Source organism: Cebus imitator, unplaced genomic scaffold (genome assembly GCF_001604975.1).
Source record: "Cebus imitator isolate Cc_AM_T3 unplaced genomic scaffold, Cebus_imitator-1.0 Scaffold209, whole genome shotgun sequence".
Lineage (NCBI taxonomy): Eukaryota > Metazoa > Chordata > Mammalia > Primates > Cebidae > Cebus > Cebus imitator.
In genome coordinates this window covers 2,069,241-2,085,683 of record NW_016107524.1, presented here as the reverse complement: position 1 = coordinate 2,085,683, position 16,443 = coordinate 2,069,241, and the positions used below count along the sequence as shown (strand labels likewise).

Sequence of the window (16,443 nt, the reverse complement as noted above, 5' to 3'; positions counted from 1 at the left end):
CTTTTTGAACCAGCGTATGGGCGACTTCCCGTGGCTCCAATCGCTAGCCTAAAGGGCCCCGGACCAGTGTATTTTGTACGGAGAACCGCGGCTCCGGGGCGCCGACAAAGCAAGCGCGCGGGGCAAAGCAGCCGCGCGGGGCAAAGCCGCGGCGCTGGCCGGCGCTGGCCGGCACAGCCGCGCTGGCCGAAACAGCCGCGCTGGTGACCGTGGAGCACCTCTGCCCGGGAATTTCCTAGTCTGTGGGCAATAAAAACACGGCGTCCACTCACCCTCTGCGCTTTCACTGGGAGCTGCAATCCTGAGCTGTTCCTAAACGGCCATCTTGGATCCAGACCCCCCAGTATAATTTCTTAATCCCATTTTGTAAGTTTGGGCCAATGCAGTCAGCATTTCTGAACCTCAATCTTCTTATCTATAAAGTGGAGCCACCAGTAAATATTTCACAGGTCTTTTGTAAGACTAGTTAATTAATACTAAGTGAAAGTGCTTTCCGCATTAAGATTTCTATTACTCATGCCCATATCATCCAGCCATGCCTTATACAACTAGCAACGCTTGCATTTGTTGTTTGCTTTTAACTTTTAAAATGTTCCCACACCCAGTTTCATCTTGCCCCTTCCTTCCTCTTCTCTCTTTACAATAACCTTTTGTTAAGAAATGAGGGAGTTATTTTTTTTCTCCATTTTCCTTGAGGCCCAGTGTATTAGTCCATTCTCATGCTGCTATGAAGAAATGCCTGAGATTAGGTAATTTATAAAAAGGAGAGATTTAATTGATGCATAGTTCCTCAGAGTTGGGGAGGGCTCAGGAAACCTACAGTCATGGTGAAAGGGAAAGCAAATGTGTCTTCTTCACATGGCAGCAGCAAGGAGAAGGGCCGAGCAAAGGGGAAAAGCCCATTATAATACCATCAGATCTCGTGAGTACGCGCTCACTATCACAGGAACAGCATGGGAGTAACACCCCCCATGATTCAGCTACCTCCCATGAGGTCCCTCCCCAACACATGGGGATTACAATTTGGATTATAAATCAAAATGAGATTTGGCTGGGGACACAGAGCCAGACCATATCACCCAGGGAGCCCCTGTTACTTGCTTACAAGTTCTTACAGGCAGGGCCAGGGCTGGAACCTGGGTCTTTGGCTCCCCTGTAAAGAAAAGAGCTTTTCCCTGATGGCTTGCTGAATGCATCTGGGTCCATGTGGGTCCCATGATTTGGTCCTTGTCCAGAGAGAGACCAAATCTCCATGGTCCAGAGAGAGACCTTGATGGTTCCCCTGCAAGTCCTTCAAGCATGCCAGGCTCTCTCTTCTTAGGACTGCTCTCTTTGAATTCCAAATGAGTGAGGGAAAAGCTCACTGCCTCTTGAACTAGATGTTATTTGTGGATTGTTTGCTGTGGGTGAGCTCGTGATTAAACCACAGCAGAACGTTTTTGTGATGTCTGTTGAAGATGAAAATATTCTTCTGTGGAGCATTTGTCACTTCAGTGTTCATACTCTGTGGCGTCCCAAGATATTTCTCTAAAAACAGCAGCTGCTCCCCTCTCTACCCAAACAGAAAGGTTCCAACCACCCCTGCCCATATTCTTATGAAGGGCCACTGTGTGCAGAGCCTGTACTCTGTGGTGGCCAAGAGATAAATGGGACACAGCCCTTGCTCTGGATTAGATGTCAGTGGAATCTAGTGGGGAAATCTCCAGCTAGTTCATGGATTCCTGGTCCTGATCTGGCTGACTGGTGAGTCCGTGGATGCATTCCTCCTGCAGACTTGCACTTTGGAAAGACAATGTTCCTCCCAGAAGGACAAATCAAGAGTTTGGGAGCAGCTGGGACAATTCAGCTAGAACATTCCTGTACGAGGATCTTACAGCCTAAGAACACATGTTATGAAAGATAAAGTAGATGAGATGAACAAATACATGGAAGCAAGGAAACAGCGGGTCTCTCCCAGCAAGTATTTCGGAGTGGAGTGAGAACCAGGTGGAAGCACCTGCATCACAACCAGGTTTCTTTGAAAGAAAAACTGAGTAATCCTCCATCCCTGCGCTGGGGATATAGAAAACCTGGTCTCCCAACCCCTAGAGTAGTACAGAATCTGGTTGAGTTCACTTGAGTGACACTCTCCCTTCTCTCCATGTCCTGACGACCCTGGCTGCATACTGTCCTGCCCTGCCTCCTCTGGCCCATCCCATGGAGATGGTAGCTGTTAATGTGTGGCCTGTCCAAGGGATAATTGCAAATCTAAAAGGGTCTGTAAGGACAAAGATACCTTTTAAACCTCCCAACATGGATCTTTAGTCATGGAATAAGAGGCAGCAGTTTATTTTCCATGGGGGTGGAGTTTTGCCTAAAGTCTCTTCAGTTTGCACTGTCCAAGCTGTCATTCTGCCTGTGCCCCAGGCAGGCCCTGCTGAGGATTTCTCCTTCCCAGTCCAGCTCTAATGGCTGCTGGGTGCTTTCTGCCTCTTAAACATCATTTTCACATCCAGTGCCTCTCAGGCTCTGCTGAGGTGGTTGTGAGAACAAATTTGTCAGGGACTGAAGGTGACAGGGATACATCCGTGACTGTCCTTTACCTCTAGGAGCTGTCCTTTAGTAGTCCTTTATTTATGAACAATTTACAGCTGACTTAAGTTTCTCACTGCTGCAGCAGGATCTCAGCATTTAAAGGGTCTGTTTGAATCCTGGGGAAGGATTTGAGCCTCATCTGGAAAGTGAAGTGGCTGCAAGATGCTAAATGTTCTTATCTTGCAGAATCACTTCCTCTTTCCATACAGAGCCCCTCGTGTTGGGCCTGAATATGCTGAATGCAGGACAGGCAGTGACACCGGGAACCCCAGATTCATGAAGGTCACAGTTCAGAAACCGAGCACTTGAGGGCTAGAGTAGATCTTAGAAGATTTTTCATTTTCCTCATTTGACTCGCCTCTTGAAGCATATTTTGTTATTTTCAGTTTGCAGATGAAGAAACCGAGGTCTGAAGGGATTAGTACATCGCTGGCTGATGGGGGGTGTCTGATGAGGATGATACCGGAGATAAGAAATAAATCAGAGCTGAGCTTTACTAGGTTAATCTGAGACTTGCTTCTCACCCAATCCTCTTTAGACTTATCCTGATATCTGACTTCTGGTGATGAGACAGGTCTTATTTCAAAATTAATGAGGTAAGGATACGCCTACCTTGTAAGAAGGCATATCCTATGAAAATTAAATTGCACCAAATCTGCAAATGGGCAGAATAGATGGTCACCTATGTGTTATTTGAGTGGGTCCTATAGAGCTTTTCTCTCCCTCTTGGAAGTTCCCCTGTTAGGGAGCCCATCATTACCAACTCTTGGGTTTAGCATTACCTTTTTCAGGTTCCTCTTTCAAAAACACAAATTCTCCTTGAAAGGAGACTATCAGAGCCTGGATATGTTGATATGAATTGATGGACCAAGTGATCTCTTTGCTGATGGAAAGGAATTGGGCTTCTTGCAGGAGAGAGCATACTGAACAGGTTAGAGGAGAAGAGGGAGGAAAGGTTAGCAGCATGAACACGTCACCACCTTTACTTTCAAGAGATGGTCCTTGCCTCCCTGAAGATGACAGGCTTACAGTAAAATCTCACCTTGAACATCAGCATTCTGTAAGGAAGAGCTGGCCACATTTTCCTAGAGTTGACAATGGTAGGCAAAGTTGGCTCTGCCAGACAGATTACTGAGAAAAGAAGCAATTGTAAATCTTGATTGTGCCCAAATATCCTCGTAGTCATGGCAACATCCTTAGATACTTGCAACACTGACAGCTGGGGAGATGGCTAACAATTTCTTCACTATAATCACAGACCTGTATAAGGTAACTGAATTCTTGATGAATGATAACTGCAGGATGACTCTGTGTGGGAGGTGCTAAGGTAAGGGTATTGGGGGAAGAGAGGCTTTTAGGGGTTACTAAAAGTGAGTGGGCAAAAAAACAAAACAAAACAAACAAACAAACAAAAAAACACTCGACCACTTGGATCCATGTCCAACCCAGAGGTGAAACATATTCCAGTGATTCTGTCTTGGAAATGTATCCCATTGAACCATGCCTTTCTAGCCCTCTAGGTGCCACCATTACTGTATCCCTGGATTATGGCAACTGCCCTGTGATGGTTAATATTGAGTGTCAACTTGAATGGACTGAAGGATGTAAAGTATTGGGTGTGTCTCTAAGGACGTTGCCAAAGAAGATTAACATTTGAGTCAGTGGCTGGGAAAGGCACACCCACCCTTAATATGGGTGGGCACCATCTAATCAGCTGCCAGTGCAGCTAGAATATAAATCAGGCAGAGAAATGTGAAAAGATTAGACTGGCTTAGCCTCCCAGCCTACATCTTTCTCCCATGCTGGATGCTTCCTGTGCTCAAACATTAAGACTCCAGGTTCTTCAGCTTTGGGACTCAGACAGGCTTCCTTGCTCCTCAGCTTGCAGATGGCCTATTGTGGGTCCTTGTGATCATGTGAGTTAATAATAGTTAATAAACTCCCCTGTACATACATTTCTAACTTATTAGTTCTGTCCTTCTAGAGAACCCTGACTTATACATGCCCGTTAACAGGTCTCCCTGTAGTATAGTCTGTATCCTGCTACCCAGGCAATTTACAGTCCAAATCATTCTCATTATGTCACTCTGCTGCTCAAGAATATGTTATAACTTGTTTCTTCCTATGGTGTTAGGTCTACATTTCTCTGCCTTAATTTTTCTCTGACTCCTATCCAACCCAATCCATCTAAATCTAGTCATAATCCTTTCCACTACACACCTTCTTTTTAGTTGGGACTCAATTTCTTTCCATCCTTTATCTTCTCCATGGTTCTTGTGTTCTATACATTTAAAGTACTCATTTCTTTCTTTCACAGGAAACTTATTCCCTTATATCTTTCCAAATCATATTTATCACTCAAGTTCCACCTATGTTACCCCCAAGATGCCCACAAGAATCTTTCCCTGACTAGTCTGGACTAAAGCACAGGGTCAGTCTTCTCATTCACAATCAGCACCGCACAGCTCTACAGAGGCATTGCTATTTCCAGTTGTTAACGTCTGATAGTCTTTTCTCCTCGAAGGACTGAGCTCCTTGAAGTGAGAGCTGTGCACTGATAGCTCCTATATCTCACGCAAGCCATCCCTTTCATCCTTTCTCGACCACCCTTTCTTTTTATTTTATTTTTTTAAAATTTAATTAATTAATTTTTTAAATTGTACTTTAGGTTCTGGGGTACATGTGCAGATCATGCAGGATTGTTACATAGGTACATATATGGCAATGTGGTTTGCTGCCTCCATCCCCCTGTCACCTATATTGGGCATTTATCCCCATGTTATTCCTCCCCAACATCCCTACCCTCTGCTTTCCTTCCCCTATCTCCCCTGCAATAGACCCCAGTGTGTGATGCTCCCTCCCTGTGTCCATGTGTTTTCATTGTTCAACACCCGCCTATGAGTGAGAACATGTCTGAACCACCCTTTCTAAAACGTGATTCTCTCTACTTTCCCTGCTTTATTTTTCTTCATAGCATCATCACCACCTGACATTACCCAACACTGTTTGACAGGACAGATAAAGCCTCTGCCCTTATTGAGCTTACTTTTTAGTTGGAGAGACTAATAGCTACCACAAAGCCTGGGGTGTATTATGACCTCAGTAATTGGCTGTTGAATCACTGGTTAGTGAATGAGTTCTTACCAATTGGCCAATTCACTTCAAAAAGGATGAAGGAGAAATGGGGAGCCACCAGGCCTTTCCACCATGCACCTGCTACCATAACTTCTAAAAATGAACCCGAGTATGGCTCTTTTTCCACCATCATAGAGAAGTGAACATAGGTAAGCACCGAAGGTATAAGAATGATTCATTCTGTAAAGACGTTGCATCCTCCTGTCAGAAGAGCCCTATAACCGAGGACTATAACAAGTCAGCTTACATCTCCTGCAAAATGGCTATGTGTCCCGCTTACCCTGTGGATTGTTGAGTTCAAATGCCACAAAGGATGATAAGTGTTAAATTATGAATAAACGTAAAAATGGGAAGCATTATTCAACCAGCTGTTTGTGTGAAAAACTGGAATTATTTTGAATGGGGATGGCAAGGGAGGTTGTGGACCACTAGTGCCGAAAATAAAATAAACATAAAAGTCAGGGTTAAGAACTATTAGAACTCTGCAGGATAATGTAGTTTTGCTTGTTGGAAGGACCTTTTTGGATATGTCAGGGGTTCTGTAAGAAGGCTCCTTTTGTCTTTTGAGAAACATGAATGGTGTATTTCCATGATAGAATGCTGAGTGGTGGATTTTGTCCAAAAGAAGCAGTTAAACAGGCCTTCAAAACCTTAGGAATAACAGAAGGGAAAAGAAACATCATCACTACCATCACCACTATCATCATGATCATCATCATCAAATCAGAAACATTTGTTATGCCTGGATGATATACCAGAAGCTTTATAATCAGTATCTCATTTAATCCTATACCAGTCTTAAAAGGTAGGAATTATAATTTTATGTTTTCCTTTAATGTTTTTTTTAAGAAGAGGAGAGAGCTGAGGTAGAAGGAGATGAAGTCTCTTGCATGGGCACCCTAACTAGTAAATCACAGGGTCAGGAATTTAATAAGAATGAATAATATTTGTTGTGAATTTTCTAAATGTCGATCATTTCTCTAAACACTTCGTTTGTTTTAATTCAATGAATACAACTCAGTGATGCAAGGAATGTTAAGATTACTACTTTTCAGAAAAGAAAGTGAAGCCCAAATATGCAAGCTTATGCAGCTAAAGAGGGAAGGAGCTGAGACCTGTGCCCAGACAGGTGGCACTAGAGTCTGGGTGCTTCCTCACCACTCTCAGCTGCTTCTTGACTCCCTGCCCTCTGTCCGTTTGCTGTGCTACTCCAGAAAACAGTTCAGCTTTTATAACCAGAAAAGCTATTTTTAATACTCCTACAAGCCCAAATTAAAGGGAGGAACACAGAAAAGAGAGAGAGGGACCTAGCAGAGGGTTGGGAATGAAACAGCCTGGATTGCTGAGGGGAGTCCCAGTGAAGAATCTCCTGGAATTGCTCCCAACTGGAGAAAGCAGATGGCATGGCAGCCATTGACAGGCGTGGTAAGGAGGTCTAACAGGCCCACATCTGGGTGGAAGATGGCTGTTAGTGGGGCATGGGGGTGGGGCCTACAGCACTGTGTGAAAGGTTTGCTCAAATGGCACTATGGTTTATTGAGCAGCAAAGCAAGAGAAACATCCAGCTGCCTGAGAATGACTGTGACAGGATGCAAAGACAAGAAAATATTGTGTAAACCTTATTTACAGATCAATAGATAATCTTTCATACACAAAAGGTCAGCTCTAGGAGGGCAGAGCCATAAAGAAAGAAATATTTTAAAGTAAATACAATATTGACTTTAAAAAATCCACCCAGATGAATCCTTTGATGCACATTCTTCAACTTAAGGAACATTTCTTTATTCATGAGGTTTTTTTCCTAACCACTTCAAGTTCCTCAGCGAAGCATGAAGGCATTGATGAGGAGCACTGATTTCTAGTTGTCTTGAATTCTGTGCCATCAAACGAGCAGCGTGAAATGGCATCAACAGGGAGAACTTCAGAACAACATTTTATGGACACATGTGCAGCAATTAGGATGTTCAAGTCAAATAGTGACTCGCCCCTACCCCTTGTAATCTCCTGCTTCAGTGGCTGTGATGATTAACATTTATCCTGGCTTAAGAAAAAAACAAAATGAAACAAAACCAACAACTCAATCCTACTGGTACCCACTGGATTCCTTCATCGATTTTGCATTTTTTCTTTGTCTTGAAGCAAGTAGTTCATCATCCCAAAGAATATATGAAATCATTGCCATCTACCTCTACCTCACTGCTGGATTACAAAGCTGTTAGGACTGCTGCTCAGATGAAAATAAGCACGGAAGATGTGCTATGGATTGAACTGTGTCTTCACAAAACTTAATTGTTAAAACTCTAATCCCCACAGTAACTGTATTTGGAAATAGAACTTATAGCAGGTAATTAATGCGGTCATAAGAGTAGGGCTCTAACCTGTTAGGATTATTGTCCTTATATAAGAAAAGACATCAGAAACTCACTCTTCCTCACTTAAGTCTCAGTCTCTCTCTCTCTCTCTCACTTTCTTTCTCTCTGTCTCTCACTCTCACTCTCCCCTTTTCATTCTCACTCTAATGGTACACAGGGAGAAGGCAGCTGTCTGCAAGCCAGAAACCAAATTGGCCAGTACCTCATGGACTTAACAGCCTCCAGAACTGTCAGAAATAAATTTCTGTTGTTTAATCAATTCAGCCTATGGTATTTTGTTAGAGTAGCCCAAGCTAACTGCTGTAAGATGGAAGCTTAACTAGGTTTCATTTCTCTGACAAAATCTTTCTAATTTAGAGGACTACCTATGAATTTAGGTAATCCCTCTTAGCAGTTTGGAAACTATTTCAAAGGGTTAGAGTGTCTTAGCCATACATATATTGGCAACTCTGCCCTCCAAAGGCACTTCTACCTACACACACTCTCTCTCTCTCTATCTATATAAATAAATAAATAAATAAATATATATATATATATATATATATGCTATATATATAATCACACACACACAGACACACACACAGACACACACACACACACACACGGCAGGTAGAAGTGCCTTTAGAGGGCAGAGTTGCCATGCATTGAGAAGGAGCACACAATTGGGAAAAGTCCACCCTTGGCAGTAAGTCAAAGGCTTAAGATAGAACACTCTTAGTCTCAACTCCCTAATGGGAGATCACCATAGCAGTGGATGTGCAAGCATTTTGTACAGTGTAGAATTATATAACTGCTATGAGCTGAACATTTGTGTCCTCCCCAAAGGTCTATGTTGAAACTCTAACTCCCAGTGGGGATGATATTTAGAGGTGGAGCCTTTGGAAGGTAATTCCGGTTAGATAAGGTCATGAGGGCAAGATCCTCATGATAGGGTGAATGCCCTCACAAAAAGAGGAAGAGACATGGGATCTCTCTTTCTGTGTGTATGCACCAAGGTCAGGCCATGTGAGGATATAAGGGAAAGATGGCTGTATGCAAACCAGTAAGAGGGCCCTGACCAAGAACTGACTAGCTGGCCCCTTGATCTTGGACTTCCAGCCTCCAGGACCATGAGAAACAAATGTTTATTGTTTAATCTACCCAGGCTACAGTAGTTTGTTAGAGCAGCTCAAACTGACTAAGAGAATGATAAGTTATTTTTTAGAGCAATCAAGGAGAATCCCTCGACAATGACATAATCCCTTCCAAACCCTTACTTGTGCTTCTCTTTCCTCAGGTTTAGTTAAAGAGCAGGTTTAAAATGCCCTGGGAACAATAACCTTCTCTCAGAAAAAGATGTGGCTGGAATCAGTCACCTCCAGCTTTGTGAGAACTTGATACAGGACTGAGGACTACTCAACACCCCAAAGTGAGACAAAAAGATACAAAGAGGAGGATGGACTTAGTGGCAGATGGCACAGATTTCAACCTTTTTCAGAGGCAAAGGCATAGCTGTGTCTTCTGTCTTCTGCCAAGGATCTCCCTCTCTCCCTTCCTTGGTCTGGAACTGTGCTTTGCATGCCTACATCCTTACAAGTTCAAGTATCTCTCCTGCCCTCATCTCCTAAGGGAAAGGCCAAAGGTCCTCATTAATAAGAACAAATGGTGCTGGCTGCAAGGTGTTGGCCAATATTGAGGTCAAATTCTGGATCCTTTGGTTTCATATTTTACAATGATCCCTCATTTCTCATTTACCTGTTCCCAATCCACCATTCTCAGATATGCGATTATTACCTTGGGCTAGGGAATATCTCTATGTGATAGGCTGGTTTTCTTCTTGGGTCTGTCTTTGGCAGGGGTGCTTTGCATTAGCCATTTTTAATAGTTTATGAATGAAGGTGCTTCTGGGATGCCTCTCCATGTTCTAGAGAGCATTTGTTCTGTCACTGAAGGCACTAGGCTCCCCATATTCCACCCTGGCATTTTCCAAAACAAAGAGAGAGAAGGATCTGGAAGGGAGAGATGGAGTTGAGAGAAAGAAGGAAAGAAAAGAAAGAATGAAGGAAACTAACTTGGTAACAGTTCCTAATAATTTTATATTTGTATAATTCTCTGTAGTTTTTATACAAAAACAATTTGCAAAGTATTTTTTATTAAAGGCATAATCTTATTTGTTTTTTTCTAGCCACTCAATTTATAGATAAGGAAACTGAGGTTTAGAGACAGTAATTAACTAGCTAGCTAATAAACATCAGTGTTCTATTTGGATTCCAGTCCTTCTGAAGTCATAGTTTTTCATATATAGATTCTTTTTCATTCTGTTCATTTAAATGCAAAGGCATGCTCCAACTTCCTCTTTTTGAACCCATGCCAAACACTTGCAGGTAAAAGCTGCAGGTCTTAATTGGCAGCATAATTTTCTATTCAACAGTTACTAGAATTTTTCTGAGGATGGGATGGTAGACTTTGAGTAGTTGACCAGAAATAATTTGTCTACAAATACATTTATTAATGTTTTTGAGCACTTTGTAGTTGACAAAACATTTTCATATCTAAGTCTTGTTTGAGGCTCATGTGCATCTCAGTAATCCAGTGATTGGCCCAAGATTTCTCAACTATTGAGTGCTGGAATCAGGATGAAGCCTTAGATTTTCTGATTCTGAGGTTCATGCTTTCTCTGTTGTCACATGTTTTCTCCACTGCTGTGTGCCTAGGCAGGTTAGCCTCTGCAGAGAGCATAGCAAAGCCTCTGTCTCTAAGGAACATGATCAACTTAGGGATCAAGACTCCCAAGCCTGAAACTAGAAGAGCTCATAACCCTAACCTCTAAGCAGGACTGGCTACATAACTTGTGGGATGCAGTGTAAATGAAAATACAGAGCCTCTTGTTTAAGCATTTCAAGATGGTAATAGCAGAGAATGAAACCCAGTGTGCAGTCCTCTGAGTGCGGGGGCAGTTCTGAGCACAAAGTCCTATGTGTCCATGAAGCCAGCTTACCTCTGACAGTAACTTAGAAGGAGATGACCTTGTTTCTCTTTTTGAGACCCTTTTTGGGGTATGTATCAGAGAGCAGAAGTTCCAGGTCATATGGACTGTCTTCTATTAAGTCTTATTCCCTAAGTTCTCATTCAGAGAGCTAAGGCACAGGATGGCCCAGTGTTTTCTTATTATACCTGTTAACTCCAGTTCTTATGAATGAAAATTTAGACACAGAATCATATCATCATTAATAGCTAATATTTACTGAGCATCTACTATGAGAGGCACAGTGCAAAAATTTTTAAATACTTTAAACTGATTGCAAAAGTGGCTTCGATTCTGTATCTTCTCTATCCCTTGTGTTGTGACTTTGCAGCTTTTCCCATCAAGAGTAACATCTTCATCTTTTGAATTTGGATGAGTCACTGAATTGTTTTGGCTAACGGGATGCATCAAAAGAGATGGTGTGCTAGCTCAGAATTTTGGCCTTAAGATGCATGCAATCTTCAGCTGTCCCTCTTAAAACCCTGGGATTGCCATGAAAACAAGCCTACTCTACTACCCTGTTAGAAATAAGTGCCTCTTGGAGGAAAGCTGAGTCATCCCAATTGAGACCATCCAGCGGGGCCAACCTCCAGTTGACCTGCCAATTAACAATAGATGCATGAATGAGCTTAGTTGAGGCCGGGTAGACATAGTTCAGATCAACAGGACTATTCCACTGATGAACTCACAGACAGATGAAAAATCATAAATAGTTGTTGCTTTAAGCCTCCATCTTTGGGTAGTGGCTGGTTTTGTATGATTATGATGCTAAAAGATAACAGGTATACATGCATTATTATTCCATTCTCTTGATGAGGAAACAATATGTGAGGTTAAGTCCATACCTATGATCACTAGCTAGTAATTGAACCCAGAAAGTTTAACTCCAGAGTTGAAATTCTTATCTGTTATTTTGTGGGGTACCATTATAACACTCATGGTTCTGTCAAGCCCTCAGCTAATCTGAAAGCCATTTGGGTGGAGGAAGCGGTGCTTTTACTGATAGGGGCAGGCCCAAAGGATATAGCCAAAACACTAGGAATCTCTGCTGATAAAATGCTATGTCTGTTATTAACCAAAACATACAAAATAAAATGCTGTAATTTATCAAAGGAAAAATGCATATATGCAGAACAAGAGAGACAATGGCTTCGAAGTCAAGGTCACAAGCTAAATGCTAGCAGAAATTTTGGCTACATCTCATTAACACTAAATTATGACTGAGTTCTGGAAGAGGTCCATGTGACAATCCCATTAATGCAAATGGCATTTCTTATGTCTGTTTTTGCAAATGAAAACAAAATGCAATTATATTAGTAGAATTTGCTCATTAGACTAAACTAAAATTCATCACCAAGTATCTCTCCACCTCCACTTCTGCCCCTACGACCATCCTTGATAAAAAGCAATTGTTCCCCAGAGACAAATGAGCCTTTTTGTAAAATAGGGTTGGACAATGTAATCATAATGGGGTATCAAAGTACATGAGTTCTTACAGATATCGAAGGTTGGGAAGGTTCTGGAAGGCCTCAGCGTTGATGTAGAGCAGGTTGTTGGCTTTTTCAATTCTGCTGTAAAAGAAGAAAAAACATGCTAGTGATCTCAGTGGTAAGGAATGCTATAGTATTTTTTCATATTTTGCAGAGTACATAGTAAATCATTCATCCCATCCATACATCCACTCATCTATTCATCTATCCATCCATCCATCCATCCATCGTTTCAACAAATATTGAGGAAGCATTCAGTGCCTTTTATTACACTAATCTGTGCAAAGTAAATGTTTAATTCTCATTACCTGGGCCCTGTCCACCAGAGGCAAACAGAGCATTGGCTGGGTGAGTTGTCTTCACCCTGAGCAGAGCTGCATCTTTTAGCAGTAAGACTCTGTCAGTGTTGGAGGAGGCTAAGAGGGTAGGAATGAGACTGATGTAGGGAAATGAGCTTTTGTCTAGTTGGGAGGCAAGAGAAAAGGGAATGAAAAAGAACAAAAGTAGGTGAAAAGAAGATAAGGAAAAAGAGTAAGGGGCAAAAATATATTGGAGGGAAAGACTGAAATGGCAAAGAAAAATGAAAGTTGGGAGAAAAACAATATCTCTTTGTTTTTAGCGATGAAATCCAAGTATACAGTAGCTGGGAATGGCCATTGATTCCCTTTATGCAGTAGACTGAGGCTGCTCACTCAGAGCTCATGGAAAGGGGTGACTTCTGCCCCGTGTTGGCCTGTGCTGTTTCTTGATCAACAGTCTGGAAGTGAGCATGTTCACATTTGGATTCCAACACAGAGAGGCTGCCCTTTCCTTGTCTTGCTGGATCAATGTGTATTTGCAAAGATGCTCTCTGTTAATTAGTTCCTTCCTGTTTCATTAGCTTTTATGTTGCTGTAACCTGTAGCTACCCAGATCTAAGTACCAGGCAATTAATCATTTTAAGTGCAGTCAGTGCTACATGGAGGTGAGCACCTCTTCATGCAAGAAAGAGATGAAAGACCCAAACCATTACCTTGACTGTCCATTGAACTGTATCAAAGGATGCCTGCTTGACCTTGCCCAGAGGCCTGGCTGCCCTTTGGTTCATTTCTCTGATAATCTCTGTGGGTTCTTCCCAACTAGGCCAAGCAGAAAGAGAAGAAAGGAAGAAGCATGAAGATAATGAGGAGAGGGAGGGAGAACATCAGTTGCAGAGTGCAGAGGCAATGAGGAAAAATGAAGGTGGGAGGCAGAGAGGGTAGAGGAAAGGAAAAGGGAAAGGGGAATTGCCAAATGAACAGACTGAGTATCATTCCTAAAGAAATTCACACACACATATGCACACGCATATGCACAGTGTATATGTATTTGTCCCCTACTGATATTCGACAAATGCTAGAAACAAAATCCATCCTTGTTAAAAAGATACAAAAGAGTCAAAAGATTAATGTTCAAGTTATTATTCGTGTGTGGATTTAGGCGGGTGACTTTAGATAAGCCTTACAACTTCTCTGTGCCTTTCCTTCTTCATCTGTAAAATCAGGAGGCAGTTCATTGGCCTTCCTAAATGTGTTCCGTGGGAATTTTGTGAGATGGGAATCAACAATCTCTAAAAGAACACTTTCCAGGAACATTAGTTGACAAACATTTATACAGTATCCTTCTTGGAGATTCTAAACCTTCTAAACCTGTACTAGCATATTATAGACTCTGAAAAGTTTTCTTAAAATAGGCAAACCTATCTAATTTTCTTAACCTAATGGTTCCTAGTCTTATTTGACCCTAAAGTGTTTTCCTTTTGTAAAAATACTTAATAATTTCCTGAGTTTTTAGTGATATACAGAATATACATTGAAAAATTGTTGACCAGTCCCTAAAGTCTCTTCTGGTTTGACATTCTATGATTCTATGAAATAATTTATAGTAATTATAAACTAGTATAAAACAGAAGTGGATCTGTGTGAGCAGTGCTATTACATAAAACTGGAACATTAAAAAGAGAAAGTAAATTTGCTGGAGTAGTAAAGGAACTAAGGATCATTATAACATACTCACTCTAGGCCAGTCAATATGCTAGATCTAATTGACATTTATCATTTCCTTTATTCATCACAGCAATCCTATGACATATGTAATTTTATTATTTCAGTTTTATAGATGAGGAAACTAAGTCTTAGACAGTTATCTATCTTGGCCAAGGTTTCATGGTAAATATACGGCATAGGCTAGTAGTCAGACAAGGTCTAACCAACTTCAAGTACATCATGTGGGACTTATTTTGGGCTTTGACTGGAATAACTTTGAGTGAAAGGATGACGTAGAGCTGCTTGCACACAGTCACTGGCAATGTTCTTGGGTCTGTGATGCAAAAAAATGATGATAGGCCAGCACAGGATGAGACTAGGCTCTGAGCTATGGCCTGCCTCACTAGATGGAGACACATAACAGTGCATTTTAGGCTGACTTAGACATCTTTTAATGACAATCTAGGGGTCTGAGGCCATGGCAGAGCCAGGGCTTCCTAGGAATATAGGAGAACTCTAAGGATGTTTTCAAGAATGGCCATGAGCAAATTCTGGAGACTTCTTGCTTACATTTCACGTAACTTGGGAAGGTTGGAGAACACATCTGCCTCTATCACCTCCAAGATGTCATTCTGAGAGATCTCTCTGTGGAGAAAAAAAATATAATTCAAGCCAGTTAAGTTACACTCAACGAATATTTTTAGGGCTCAGCATAGAGCCTTGTGCCTCGGAGGATTCATGAGACACACAAAACTCCTTTCCGCCCTCAAAGAAGTCAGCTGTAGTAATAAGACAAAACTGACATACTAGATGCTAACACTTAAAGAACAATGGAAGAATAAGTCGAAGGCAGTGGTTCACCCTGGAGACTATCCAGTCTACAGATGTAGAAAGTGAGGTCCAGGAAGGAGATTTGCTTAAAGAAATTTAGGGATCATACAGGATGAGAACAAAATTTAAGTTCCCTAGACCAGGGGTCAGTAAACTTTTTTTTACAGGGCTAGATAGCAAATATTTTTTTGGCCTTTGCTGTGGTTATTTGTTCTCTGTCACAACTGCTCAACTGATGTTGTACCCCAAATGTAACCATAGGTAACACATGAATGAATTAGCCTGACTGTGTTCCAATAAAACTTTATTGATAAAAACAGGTGTCAGACTGGATTTGACCCATTGGCTGTAGTTCAGTAACACTGCCCTAGATCGTTGAGTTGTTTTCTCTCTGCTAATCTGGCTTTCAGAGATCAGAAACTCAATCCAGTCTCTTTTAAAATAAACATGTTTGTCGGCCACATAAATGTCTAACGCAGGAACAGAAAACTGCATGTTCTCACTTATAAGTGGGAGCTGAACAATGAGAACACATGGACACAGGGAGGGGAAGAACACACACTGGGGCCTGTCATGGGGAAGGATTGAGGGAGGGAGAGCATTAGGAAAAATAGCTAATGCATGCTGGGCTCAATACCTAAGTGATGTGTTGATAGATGCAGCAAATGACCGTGGCACACGTTTACCTATGCAACAAGCCTGCACATCCTGCACATGTACCCTGGAACTTAGAAATTAAGAAAAATAACAAAATAAACATAGATTTAAATCCCTTCTCACTCCAAACCATAACTTAAGTGGAGGTTGTTGCAAGGCCATTGGCATTAATGATGTCTTAGCCTAGAATATCCAGAAAAAGATTCTTCAGGTCTCAGCTTTTTTTCCCCCAGAGGAATCTGAGGGCAAAGGAGAATGATGTCCACTATGCAGAAGCCCAGAAGTTGTGAGGAGACAGGGCAGCGTAATCAGTTAATATTTATAAAGTGTCTCACAGATGAAATGTGCTATTATTAGGCCTCCTGAGGAAGACTCTT

At 41.8% G+C, this 16,443-nt stretch overlaps 1 protein-coding gene across 1 annotated transcript in view; it reads right to left on the bottom strand.

Moving 5' to 3' along the window:
- Window positions 1–16,443, bottom strand: part of FSHR (follicle stimulating hormone receptor) — a 191,170-nt gene that overhangs the window by 43,044 nt on the left and 131,683 nt on the right. The window contains exons 3-4 of the mRNA XM_017548512.2: window positions 15,149–15,223; window positions 12,582–12,656 (exon numbers count right to left, since the gene is read on the bottom strand). Of these exons, the coding sequence (XP_017404001.1) occupies window positions 12,582–12,656; window positions 15,149–15,223 (150 nt within the window). The remainder of the gene's footprint in view (window positions 1–12,581; window positions 12,657–15,148; window positions 15,224–16,443) is intronic.